The sequence below is a fragment of the Choloepus didactylus genome, chromosome 13 (assembly GCF_015220235.1).
Source record: "Choloepus didactylus isolate mChoDid1 chromosome 13, mChoDid1.pri, whole genome shotgun sequence".
NCBI classification, from domain to species: Eukaryota; Metazoa; Chordata; class Mammalia; order Pilosa; family Megalonychidae; genus Choloepus; species Choloepus didactylus.
Genome location: NC_051319.1, coordinates 90281420 through 90295918, shown reverse-complemented (window position 1 = coordinate 90295918; position 14499 = coordinate 90281420). Strand labels below are relative to the sequence as shown.

The 14499-nt window shown below is 37.0% G+C and overlaps 1 protein-coding gene across 1 annotated transcript in view; it reads left to right on the top strand.

The window, feature by feature from the left end:
- The window catches only part of LARS1 (leucyl-tRNA synthetase 1), a 119722-nt gene that overhangs the window by 32004 nt on the left and 73219 nt on the right, over nucleotides 1–14499 (top strand). Inside the window, exon 6 of the mRNA XM_037801711.1 lies at nucleotides 5430–5591. Within this exon, the coding sequence (XP_037657639.1) occupies nucleotides 5430–5591 (162 nt within the window). The remainder of the gene's footprint in view (nucleotides 1–5429; nucleotides 5592–14499) is intronic.

The window sequence follows — 14499 nt, the reverse complement described above, 5'->3', positions numbered from 1 at the left end:
TTTTATGTTTATTTTTGTCTGATTTACATGTGCATTTCCAGCACTAGCACAGTACCTGGTACATAAATGGCATTTTGTAATTTTTAAAAGAACCAAATCAAAAAATTATGTGCCTGATTTTTTTATTGTCTTTTTTTTTCTTTTTACAATTATTTTGAAATAAATTTTTCCCCCTATTCCTCTTCTCATGGAGGTGGTGACCCTTCAAGGTCTTGGCTTTATGGTGGGTCTTATTTTTCACTCTTTGCCTTGCCCACCACTGTTTGTCTAATACCCCCCATGTGCCACTGCAGCAGTAGCTCATGTTCTTACCATGTTGGCTGTGGGTGCCTTCTCTATTTACAGAAGTGGGAATTTCCTTTTTTGTTCCAAGTTTGGCTATGTATTTAAATTTTTTTCTGCTAATTTTTCCCCTAGTATTTTTTTGTGTTTGCAGTGTGGCTCAGTGTGCCATATTGCTGATCTGATACCAAACTGGATTTTTAATATCTGAGTTTTCAAACTAGGCAGACTTGCTTGTGTATAAAGATGCTTTCCTTATGTTAACTTTATCCCATCTATAGACTAGAATTCTAGATTTTTTTTTTACTGTACAATTGAGCCATATCATTTACACGTATGTATTTTCTATTCATCTATTTTCACTCAGCAGAGAGAAAGAGAGGTGCAATTTAAATAGTTTGGGGGACTACTCTTAATTTTGAACTTACATACTGACATTGAAACCTAACTTTGAGATAAAATATGCCACTCAGTTGCTCTCTGTTTCCTGAGAAACTCCTTGACTCCAATTTTACATCTCAATTCATTGAAAAGGGAACTTAAGACACTGTATTTCATTGAAGTGTTTCCATATCTTTACCTTGAAACAATTTTTGACATAACAGAAGAGTTCACTTATACTCTTCACCTAGTTCCGTCTTACATTATATCTTATGTAACCATGGAAGTTAACATTAATACAGTACTGCTTACAAAACTATGGACTTTATTCGATTTTACCAGCTTTTTCACAAATGTACTTATTCTGTTCCAAGGTCTGATTCAGGATTGTAATCCCACATTGTATTTAGTTGTCCTCTCTCCTTGGTCTTCCTCCGATGTGTGACAGTTCCTGTCTTTCTTGGTCCCTTTGAATATTACTGGTCAGATAATTTCTAGAGTGTCCCTCAATTTGGGTTTGTCTGATGTTTTCTCATGATTAGGTTAAGGTTATTGATTTTTGGGAAGAATACCAGAGAGGTGATGTGGCCTTTTCAGTGCAGTGTATCAGGGAGGACATGATGTTGCCATGTCTGATTATTGGTGTCTGCCAGTTTTTCTGTTTTTTCCACAATAAGATCCCATTTTTCCCTTTGTAATTAATAAATATTTTGGTAATGATACTTTGTGGCTATAGAAATCATATCCTGTTTCTTTTTAAATTTTTGTTCGCTAATTTTAGTATTAATCAGTCGATCTTGCCTGCAACAATGATTACTGAAGTATTTTAATATGACTTTTCATTGCTCTCACTGCTTCTACATTCATTATTTAAAATTCTTCTGAAAGGAAGAGTTGCCTTTCCTTTCTTCCCCATTTACTTATTTATTCAGTCTTTTTAAAAAAATATCAGTATGGATTCATGGATATATATTTTATTCTTTGGGTTATGATCCTATACTATCAGGGTGGTTTTTTTTGGGGGGGGGCAGGGGGGCATGTTTTGTTTGTTGTTATTGCTCATTCTTACTGTGGCCATTGAGAGCTCTTTTAGGTTGGCTCCTATATCCATTTGTCATGCTCCCATCATTTCTTTTATTTTCTTTTTCGTGTTTTCCTAAAGTATTTTTTTACTTTCTGATGCCACAAGATGACCAGCCTCATCTCGTATTTTCCCTGTCTCAGCCCTGGAATCAACAATATCTCCAAGAAACCTTGGTTCCTTTTATTGAAGAATAGTGGTTTAAGAACTAAGATCTGAGTGGTAGGTGTGCTCATTGACCCTAGGGTGTCACTTTTTCTAGGCCTTCTCAGTGGAAAGAGCAAGGAAGTATGTATGTGTCCACTAACCCATGTATACACGTCTGTATTTATATTTCTGTCTGTCTGTCTAACTATCTATCTATATTTTTAAAAAGTCCATGTTAGTACCCACAGCTCCATTATAACACTAGGGGCTCATTCTAGTATTCTCCCTTTGCTGATTTGTGACTTCTTTTCCAACAGAGAGAAACTTGTCCTTTCTTATCAGCAGTATTTATTTGTTCAGTCTTAGTCTACTAGTAAAGTTACTGTAGAATTGCTGACCTATACCCCTGGGAGAGACAGTTTCACCAACTAAAGTATGGTATTTGTTTATATATAGTTCTTTTTTGTCTTCAGTAACTAGTCAGCATGCTTTTCCGAAGTTGCTTACGTCGGCCCCTTTCTTCCCCACCACTTCAGTATGGTTACATCATATATTTGTAATAGAGTTAGATTCATTTGTCATAGTCTGAACTCAATCCTGGGTTCCCCCAATATCCTGGAGATTTTTTAAAAATTACATACTGTAAAATTCATTCTTTGTGGCATATAGTTTGGTGGGTTTGACAAATGTGCGAAGTAAAGTTTACCACCACAGGACCAAACAGAGCAATTCCATTACTCCCCAGATTCTCTTCTGCTGCCTTTTTATTGATCAACCCCTCTCCCTATCTTCAACCCCTGGCATTTGGTTGTCTTTTAAAAGTTGATATATATTGGAGAAGACAGACACTGCCATGAGTAGCTTATTCATAACTGAAAAAGATGTGTGTGGTATTAGAAGGATTATACAGAAGGTTTAGATCTGAGATCTTATCTTTGTGATTTGTAGTTCTTTCTAGTTCCGCCCATCAAGTTATCATTGATGTCAGAGTCCTGGTGAATATCCTGACTAGATAGTAAAATAGTCCAGCTAACTTCAGTGGAGTTCTGACATAACAGCCTTTTTTTTTTTTTTTTTTTTTTTTTTTTTGAGTTTTAAAAAAATTAGCTGGTGTATTATTCATTTAAAATTACTGTGGTCCTAGATTGTTATGCACTGATCTTCATAAAACATTTGGATTGGAGGATGTACTGGGGGAATAATGCTATCATTTACGAAATCTTTGATAATTATTTTTCCCTGAACTATTGACTCTCAGTCCTTACTACTGTTCTGAGTAGTCTTTGCAAAAACAGACAAACATACCAAACAACAACAACAACAGACAAACCCTCTTAAATATTTAGGCCCCACTCCTGGCCACTAAAATAGAATCTTCAGCATGCAGGGAGAGGCACATGCGTTTTTTAAAGTCTGCACCTCATTTATAATTGTAACAAACAAGATAAAATACCTGAGAATAAATTTATGAAGAAAAGAATAAGATCTATGTGAAGAAAGTTTTAAAATAGTATTAAAGGACCCAAAGAAAATCTAAACAAATAGAAAAGCATACTGTTCTTATATATTGACATATAAAGGTAAATTCTCCAAGTTAATCTAGAAATTTAATGGAATCCCACAAAAACACCATCTAAATTTTTTTTGAACATGTCAAACTGATTCTCAAGTCCCTATGGAAAAATAAATAAGCATAAAAAGCCATATAAATTTTGATGTCTGAAAATAATGAGAGGAGAGTAAGTCATAGCTTAAAACTAAACTGTTAATAAAATTCCACCGGAGTAGAAAGAACCAGAAAATAAATTCTAAAAATAGACCCAGGAACATCTGTGTGCTTAATAAAGTTGGCTTTTAAAATAAGTAGGAAGAAAGATTATTCAGTACATGTGATACAAATGGATAGTCTTCTGAAAAAAGTGAATTTGGATCCCAATGTCACCTTCATATATCAGCATAAATTTCTTAATGGATCAGAAATGTAAAATTGAAAAGTATAACCTGGTAAGTATTTGAAGAAATGATGAGATAATATTTGTTTAATCCTGGAATAGGGAAGGCCTTTTGTGCTTGGCAGAAATTTCAGAGCTGTATAAAAAAATTGAAAAATCATTACATTAATAATATATTTCTACAAGGGAAAAAGGAACAAAGACTGAAGAATAAAAACTAGGAGAAATATTTGCAACTCATATCACAAAAGGCTATTTTCCAAATAAATAAAAGTCTATAAATCACTAATAAAAAAGACCAAAAATCTTAGAAAATTAGATGTGAAGAGACAGGTCCTAGAAAGGGAATACAAATTTAATTACAAAAAGATGCTCAACTTTAGTAATATATGAGAAATGCTAAAATAAAACTATAACAAGATAATACTTTTCATTTATGAGATTTAGGTATCGGTCAGAATTAAAAATGTCCATGTTTTACTGTTAAGAATTTGTCTTGCACACATATGAAATTACAAGGTTATTCACTGTAGCATTATTTGATGCAGCAAAAGATTAGAAGCAGTCTTATGTGTTCTTCAGTAGAGGCTGGTTGAGTCAATTATTGTATATCTGTAAGATGTGATATTATGCAGCCTTGAAAATGGATGAAAAAACTGTATTTACTGAGATGGAACAGTCTTCATGATAAATTGTGTATTGAAAAAAAGCAACGTGCATATTGTTTGCAAGTAAAAGCAAGTGTATATAGTGTGTTTACATCTATATTTGTTTGAATTTATAGAGAATATTTCTGGAAGAGTACACAAGACCCTAGTACATTGGATACTTCATAGCTGGTCACCTGGGTGGCTAGAGGACAGGAATGAAAGGGAAATTAATTTTACTGTATATATACTCTTTTGACCCTTTAAAATTTTGTACCATGTGCATGTGTTATGTTTTAATAAAGATAAAAATTAATAAATATAAAGGTTCATGAGTGATTCTGATGGGTAACCTTGGTGAGAGCTAGTGATGTTAAGCCACTTATTTAGATGTTCAATATTTTTAAATTTCCAAATAGTTGTTACTTGTTGTTAGTCCCATATAGATAGATCATTTATGAAGACCATTTCTTGTTCAGAGACTTTTTTTTCGCCCATGGAGAATAGTGTTTATCTTTCAGTATATGCTTAGAAATAACAGAGTTTGACATTATCAAATACCATATATTGACTAATTAGAAGAGAAGTCATATTTTATGTTGAGCCACACATTTATTTACTCTGCAATCCAGAGGAGTTCAGTGGCTTTTGAATAAAGAAAAGATCAAAGGAACCTCCTCTCTCAAACATCTATGAGGAGACTGAAGATGTTATGGGGTGAGGTTATTGAACATCTCTAGTTCTTCTCATGTGGTTGGTTATATTCTATTATTCATAGAGAAAAGAAGATAAAAATTTAAAATTAGCAATCATGAGAAAAATAAAAATATATGTAATTGGATGGTGTTACTATGAAGATAGGTACTTTATTGAGATACGTTTTGAAAGACATATTTGGTTGTTCTTTAACGGAGTTTTGTTTTTGCTGGTTGTTTTCAGAGTAAAGCTACTGCCAAAGCTGGATCTTCTAAATATCAGTGGAACATTATGAAATCCCTTGGTCTATCTGATGAAGAGATAGTAAAATTTTCTGAAGCAGAACATTGGCTTGATTATTTTCCACCACTGGCTATTCAAGATCTGAAGAGAATGGGTGTGAAGGTATGCCCCATCACCCTCATAATGTAACATAAAGAAAACATTTATGTTTGTGTGATTATTTGATATTTGGACTAATTCTAAATTTGGGATAACGTGTCCCATCTATATTTTACTAATGAATGGGTAATGTTTTTGTAGGTTTAGACCTGTTAGGCCTCGATGTAATCAATGATTTACTTTAACATTAGATGTATTGGAATATGTATTAATATACTAGCAATTAGTTGAAAGGAATTCTATTAAGAATATGAAGAAGCCAAAGTTTAACTTGAACATTTAAAAATACATAAAGGCAGGAACCTAAGATGGTGGCTAGGTGAGACAGGGCAAAAAAACACCTCCATGAAAAATACTAGATAAAAACCAGAAAGTGACCCAGAACACCACTTCCGGAGTAGCACCAGCCAGATAAGGTCTGCTTAATCTACAGGGACCGTACATTTGATGAAACCAGGAGTCTGTATTCTGAAACGAGTGAGTGAGTCAGCTGAAAGTCCCTCGGCCATGCTGCGGTGTGGGGAAATGGCGGGTTGGCGTTTGGAGATGGACTAGTTCTTTAAAAAAAAAAAGCCCGGAAGCAGCTGCAGATATGACAGGAGTGGGCTGGGCTAACGCCTGGGTGTCTGGCATGGAGGATACCTCTTCCCACACCCACTGCTGATTGTCTTGGGCCCAAGGGAGCAAAGGGGAGCCAAAAGGACAAAAAAAACACATGACTTGCAGCCATCTCCCCGGTGGGCGGGGGCACTCCTGCCTGGAGCTGAACCCACAGCACAGAGCCGCGCCAAGAAACCCAGTGTGACAGGGAGTCTTTCCTGCAGCACCGCTCACACGCTACAATATCGGCCGTGGACAGTGGCCTTTAATACACCCACGGCTGATTGTCCCAGGCTCTGGGCCGTGGACAGTGGCCTTTAATACACCCACGGCTGATTGTCCCAGAGCTGGGAGGGTGGAGCTGTGCGGAAAGGGGGAAGTTAACGTGTCCCATTCGACCATCTTTGAAGCGGGCTGGGAACGCCCCTGCACAGCTTGGCGTCCCAGGGCTTCCCTGGCGGGTCGGCACACACTTGTGATGTGGCATGGCCCTCCCTCCCTCAGCAGAGGTCCTGGAAGAGCATAGCAGGGAATGGGGAACCACTTGGAAATCCCAGGGAACTTACACCAATACCAAGGACTTGTGGGTCAGCGGCAGAGAACAGCCTTAAATCTCCGGGAACACCTGGGAGGTTTCATTATTAAAGCTGCCCTTCCTCCCTAACCGCTCAGACACACGCCCCTCATTCAGGGCGGACAGCACCAACGACACACCCAAATTAAGTGCACCAATTGGACCCAACAAGATTCAGATCCCCACACACCACAAAGTTGGGGAGAACTGACTTGAGGGGAATAGGTGACTCATGGACACCATCTGCTGGTTAGTTAGAGAAAGTGTATGCCACCAAGCTGCAGTTCTGACAAATTAGGGATCAAGTAAAGCAAATGCCAAGAGGCCAAAAACAACAGAAAATCTTGAAGCATATGATAAAACCAGACGATATGGAGAACTCAAACCCAAACACCCAAATCAAAAGCTCAGAAAACACACAGTACTTGGCGCAAATAATCAAAGAACTACAGATAGGCAACGAGAGCATGGCACAGGATATAAAAGACATAAAGAAGACCTTAGAAGAGCGTAAAGAAGATATTGCAAGAGTAAATAAAAAAATAGAAGATCTTATGGAAACTAAAGAAACTGTAGGCCAAATTAAAAAGACTCTGGATACTCATAATACAATATTAGAGGAAGTTGAACAACAACTCAGCCTCCTTGAGGACCACAGAACAGAAAATGAAAGAACAAAAGAAAGAATGCGGAAAAAAATTGAAATGGATCTCAGGGATATGATAGATAAAATAAAACGTCCAAATCTAAAACTCATTGGTGTCCCAGAAGGGGAAGAGAAGGGTAAAGGTCAAGAAAGAGTATTCAAAGAAATTGTTGGGGAAAACTTCCCAAACCTTCTACACAATATAAATACACAAAACATAAATGCCCAGCGAACTCCAAACTGAATAAATCCAAATAAACCCACTCCAAGACATATTCTGATCAGACTGTCAAATGCTAATGAGAAGGAGCAAGTTCTGAAAGCAGCAAGAGAAAAGCAATTCACCACATACAAAGGAAACAGCATTAGACTAAGTAGTGACTACTCAGTGGCCACCATGGAGGCGAGAAGGTAGTGGCATGACATTTTTAAAACTGAGAGAGAAAAATTTCCAACCAAGAATACTTTATCCAGCAAAACTCTCCTTCAAATTTGAGGGAGAGCTTAAATTTTTCACAGACAAACAAATGCTGAGAGATTTTGCTAATAAAAGACCTGCCCTACTTCAGATACTAAAGGGAGCCCTACCGATAGAGAAACAAAGAAAGGAGAGAGAGAAATTGAGAATTTTAACAGACATATATAGAATATTACATCCTAGGTCATCGGGACACACATTCTTCTCTAGTGATCACGGATCTTTCTCCAGAATGGAGTGTATGCTGGGGCATAAAAACAAGCCTCAGTAAAATTAAAAAAAAAATGAATTTGTTCAAAGCACGTTCTCTGACCACCATGGAATACAAATAGGAGTCAATAACCATCAGAGACTTGGAGAATTCACAAACACCTGGAGGATAAAAATGAGGGGGAGATGAGAACATTCCTGGATAATGAAAAGCTGAGGGACTTCATCACCAGTGATCAATCCTATAAGAAATGCTAAAGGGAGTTGAGCAGGCTGAAAGGAAGGGACACTAAACAATTGACTGAAACTACGTGAAGAAATAAAGATTTCCACTAAAGATCACATAGTAAATATAAATACCAGTACTACTGTATTGTTGATTTATAACTCCACTATTTACTTCCTACAGGATCTAAAATGCATGAACTGTAATGATAAATCAGTGGTTTTGGACTCAATGTAAAATACGTAATTTTTGACAGGAACTACATAAGGGTGGGGGAATGATGGAGTATAGGAACATAGTTTATGTGTCATATGGAAGTTAAGTTGGTATGAAATAAAACAAGATTGTTATAGATTTAAGATGTTAAATTTAAGCCCCACGGTAAATACAAAGAAAGTATTAGAGAATATGACCATAGAGATGAAAAGTAGAGTAGGGGTTCCGAGAAGTGGGGGAAGGGGCAATGGGGAGTTAAGAAATGAGTGTAGGGTTTCTTTTGGGTTGAAGGGGAGCTTCTAGAAATGGATGGTGGGAAGGTGATAGCATTGCAACATTCGAAATGTGATTAACCCCACTAATGGAATGCTAGGGAGGGGGTGGAATGGGAAGATTCAGGCTATATATATGTTGCCACAATTGAAGGAAAAAAGATAGTCTAAATAGGTGACAATTAAATGCCAAGGATGATCCTGGATGGGATCTGAGGATGGAGGACAGGAGGCTCAAAGGGACACAAGCTAAAAAAAAAAGGAAATGTAGAATGTAAGCTTTATATCAATGTTGAATTTCTTGAACTTCTTAGCTGTGCTTAATGGGATTGCATAAAAGAATGTTCTTGTCTATGGGAAAGGTAGATGTGAATTACATGGTTTGTTCAAAGATATGTGCAGCTTGCTTTCATATGTTCAGAGGACAGAGCAATAGATGATGGATGATAGGGAGGGAGGGAGAGAGGGAGGGAAAGAAAGAAACGGTGGTGTGACAGGATCTTTTTTTTTTTTTTTTAATCATCATTTTATTGAGATATATTCACATACCACGCAGTCATACAAAACAAATTGTACTTTCGATTGTTTACAGTACCATTACATAGTTGTACATTCATCACCTAAATCAATCCCTGACACCTTCATTAGCACACACACAAAGATAACAAGAATAATAATTAGAGTGAAAAAGAGCAATTGAACTAAAAAAGAACACTGGGTACCTTTGTCTGTTTGTTTCCTTCCCCTACTTTTCTACATATCCATCCATAAACTAGACAAAGTGGAGTTTGGTCCTTATGGCATTCCCAATCCCATTGTCACCCCTCATAAGCTACATTTTTATACAACTGTCTTCGAGATTCATGGGTTCTGGGTTGTAGTTTAATAGTTTCAGGTATCCACCACCAGCTACCCCAATTCTTTAGAACCTAAAAAAGGTTGTCTAAAGTGTGCGTAAGAGTGCCCACCAGAGTGATCTCTCGGCTCGTTTTGGAATCTCTCTGCCACTGAAGCTTATTTCATTTCCTTTCACATCCCCCTTTTGGTCAAGAAGATGTTCTCCATCCCACGATGCCGGGTCTACATTCCTCTCCGGGAGTCATATTCCACGTTGCCAGGGAGATTCACTCCCCTGGGTGTCTGGTCCCACGTAGGGGGGAGGGCAGTGATTTCACCTTTCAAGTTGGCTTAGCCAGAGAGAAAGGGCCACATCTGAGCAACAAAGAGGCATTCAGGAGGAGACTCTTAGGCACAAATATAGGGAGGCCTAGCCTCTCCTTTGCAGCAACCGTCTTCCCAAGGGTAAAACTTATGGTAGAGGGCTCAACCCATCAAACTACCAGTCCCCTATGTCTGTGGTCATGTTAGCAACCATGGAGGTGGGGTAGGCGAATACCCCTGCATTCTCCACATGCTCCTCAAGGGGGCACTACATCTTTTTTTTTTTTTTTCCTTGTTTGTCTTTTTTCTTTTTTTTTTTTTTTTTAACTTTCCCTTCTTTTTTAAATCAACTGTATGAAAAAAAAAGTTAAAAAGAAAACAAACATACAATAAAAGAACATTTCAAAGAGACCATAACAAGGGAGTAAGAAAAAGACAACACCTACGATAACTGCTTAACTTCCAACATGTTCCTACTTTATCCCAAGAAAGTTACATAATATAGCAACATTTCAGTGAACTTGTTCCTACCACATCCATCAGAAATTAACAGACCATAGTCATTTCTGGGCATCCCCAGAACGTTAAATAGCTTATCTGTTCTTCTTGGATTATTGTTCCCCCTTCCTTAATTGCTCTCTACTGCTAGTTCCCCTACATTCTACATTATAAACCATTTGTTTTACATTTTTCAAAGTTCACATTAGTGGTAGCATATAATATTTCTCTTTTTGTGCCTGGCTTATTTCGCTCAGCATTATGTCTTCAAGGTTCATCCATGTTGTCATATGTTTCACCAGATCGTTCCTTCTTACTGCCGCGTAGTATTCCATCGTGTGTATATACCACATTTTATTTATCCACTCATCTGTTGAAGGACATTTGGGTTGTTTCCATCTCTTGGCAATTGTGAATAATGCTGCTATGAACATTGGCGTGCAGATATCTGTTCGTGTCACTGCTTTCCGATCTTCCGGGTATATACCGAGAATTGCAATCGCTGGATCGAATGGTAGCTCTATATCTAGTTTTCTAAGGAACTGCCAGACTGACTTCCAGAGTGGCTGAACCATTATACAGTCCCACCAACAATGAATAAGTGTCCAATTTCTCCACATCCCCTCCAGCATTTGTAGTTTCCTGTTTGTTTAATGGCAGCCATTCTAACCGGTGTTAGATGGTATCTCATTGTGGTTTTAATTTGCATCTCTCTAATAGCTAGTGAAGCTGAACATTTTTTCATGTGTTTCTTGGCCATTTGTATTTCCTCTTCAGAGAACTGTCTTTTCATATCTTTTGCCCATTTTATAATTGGGCTGTCTGTACTATTGTCATTGAGTTGTAGGATTTCTTTGTATATGCAAGATATCAGTCTTTTGTCAGATACATGGTTTCCAAAAATTTTTTCCCATTGAGTTGGCTGCCTCTTTACCTTTTTGAGAAATTCCTTTGAGGTGCAGAAACTTCTAAGCTTGAGGAGTTCCCATTTATCTATTTTCTCTTTTGTTGCTTGTGCTTTGGGTGTAAAGTCTAGGAAGTGGCCTCCTAATACAAGGTCTTGAAGATGTTTTCCTACATTATCTTCTAGGAGTTTTATGGTACTTTCTTTTATATTGAGATCTTTGGTCCATTTTGAGTTAATTTTTGTGTAGGGGGTGAGGTAGGGGTCCTCTTTCATTCTTTTGGATATGGATATCCAACTCTCCCAGCCCCATTTGTTGAAAAGACCATTATGGCTCAGTTCGGTGACTTTGGGGGCCTTATCAAAGATCAGTCGGCCATAGATCTGAGGGTCTATCTCTGAATTCTCAATTCGATTCCATTGATCTATATGTCTATCTTTGTGCCAGTACCATGCTGTTTTGGCAACTGTGGCTTTATAATAAGCTTCAAAGTCAGGGAGTGTAAGTCCTCCCACTTCGTTTTTCTTTTTTAGAGTGTCTTTAGCAATTCAAGGCATCTTCCCTTTCCAAATAAATTTGATAACTAGCTTTTCCAAGTCTGCAAAGTAGGTTGTTGAAATTTTGATTGGGATTGCATTGAATCTGTAGATGAGTTTGGGTAGAATTGACATCTTAATGACATTTAGCCTTCCTATCCATGAACATGGAATATTTTTCCATCTTTTAAGGTCCCCTTCTATTTCTTTTAGTAGAGTTATGTAGTTTTCTTTGTATAGGTCTTTTACATCTTTGGTTAAGTTTATTCCTAGGTACTTGATTTTTTTAGTTGCTATTGAAAATGGTATCTTTTTCTTGAGTGTCACTTCCGTTTGTTCATTTCTAGCATATAGAAACATTACTGACTTATGTGCATTAATCTTGTATCCCGCTACTTTGCTAAATTTGTTTATTAGCTCTAGTAGGTGTATCGTTGATTTCTCAGGGTTTTCTAGATATAAGATCATATCATCTGCAAACAATGACAGTTTTACTTCTTCTTTTCCAATTTGGATGCCTTTTATTTCTTTGTCTTGCCGGATTGCCCTGGCTAGCACTTCCAGCACAATGTTGAATAACAGTGGTGACAGCGGGCATCCTTGTCTTGTTCCTGATCTTAGAGGGAAGGCTTTCAGTCTCTCACCATTGAGTACTATGCTGGCTGTGGGTTTTTCATATATGCTCTTTATCATGTTGAGGAAGTTTCCTTCAATTCCTACCTTTTGAAGTGTTTTTATCAAAAATGGATGTTGGATTTTGTCAAATGCTTTTTCAGCATCTATTGAGATGATCAATTGATTTTTCCCTTTCGAGTTTTTAATGTGTTGTACTACATTGATTGTTTTTCTTATGTTGAACCATCCTTGCATGCCTGGAATGAACCCCACTTGGTCATGGTGTATGATTTTTTTAATGTGTCTTTGGATTCGATTTGCAAGTATTTTGTTGAGGATTTTTGCATCTATATTCATTAGGGAGATTGGCCGGTAGTTTTCCTTTTTTGTAGCATCTTTGCCTGGTTTTGGTATTAGATTGATGTTAGCTTCATAAAATGAGTTAGGTAGTGTTCCATTTTTTTCAATGTTTTGAAAGAGTTTGAGTAAGATTGGTGTCAGTTCTTTCTGGAAAGTTTGGTAGAATTCCCCTGTGAAGCCATCTGGCCCTGGGCATTTATTTGTGGGAAGATTTTTGATGACTGATTGGATCTCTTTGCTTGTGATGGGTTGGTTGAGGTCTTCTATTTCTTCTCTGGTCAGTCTAGGTTGTTCATATGTTTCCAGGAAATTGTCCATTTCTTCTACGTTATCCAGTTTGTTGCCATACAGTTGTTCATAATATCCTCTTATAATTTTTTTAATTTCTTCAGGATCTGCAGTTATGTCACCTTTTTCATTCATTATTTTGTTTATATGGGTCTTTTCTCTTTTTGATTTTGTCAGTCTAGCTAGGGGCTTGTCAATCTTGTTGATCTTCTCAAAGAACCAACTTTTGGTGATATTTATCCTCTCTATTGTTTTTTTGTTCTCTATGTCATTTATTTCTGCTTTAATCCTTGTTATTTCTTTTCTTGTACTTGGTTTGGGATTGGTTTGCTGTTCATTTTCTAGCTTCTTCAGTTGATCCATTAGTTCTTTGATTTTGGCTCTTTCTTCCTTTTTAATATATGTGTTTAGTGCTATAAATTTCCCCCTTAGCACTGCTTTTGCTGCATCCCATAGGTTTTGGTATGTTGTGTTCTCATTTTCATTCGTCTCTATATATTTAGCAATTTCTCTTGGTATTTCTTCTTTAACCCACTGATTGTTTAGGAGTGTGTTGTTTAACCTCCAGGTATTTGTGAATTTTCTAAGTCTCTGATGGTTATTGACTTCTAATTGTATTCCATTGTGGTCAGAGAATGTGCTTTGAATAATTTCAATCTTTTTAAATTTATTGAGGCTTGTTTTATGTCCCAGCATATGATCTCTTCTGGAGAAAGTTCCGTGAGCACTAGAAAAGTATGTGTATCCTGGTGATTTGGGATGTAATGTCCTGTAGATGTCTGTTAAATCTAATTCATTTATCAGATTGTTTAGGTTTTCAATTTCCTTATTGGTCTTCTGTCTGGTTGATCTATCTATAGGAGAGAGTGATGTGTTGAAGTCTCCCACAATTATTGTGGAAACATCAATTGCTTCCTTTAGTTTTGCCAGTGTTTCTCTCATGTATTTTGTGGCACCTTGATTGGGTGCATAGACATTTACGATTGTTATTTCTTCTTGCTGAATTGCCCCTTTTATTAGTATGTAGTGGCCTTCTTTGTCTCAAAACATCCCTGCATTTGAAGTCTATTTTATCTGAGATTAATATTGCTACACCTGCTTTCTTTTGGCTGTAGCTTGCATGAAATATTTTTTTCCATCCTTTCACTTTCAGTTTCTTTGTGTCCCTGTGTCTAAGATGAGTCTCTTGTATGCAACATATTGATGGTTCATTTTTTTTGATCCATTCTGCGAATCTATATCTTTTAATTGGGGAGTTTAATCCATTTACATTCAACGTTATAACCGTGAAGGCATTTCTTGAATCGGCCATCTTATCCTTTGGTT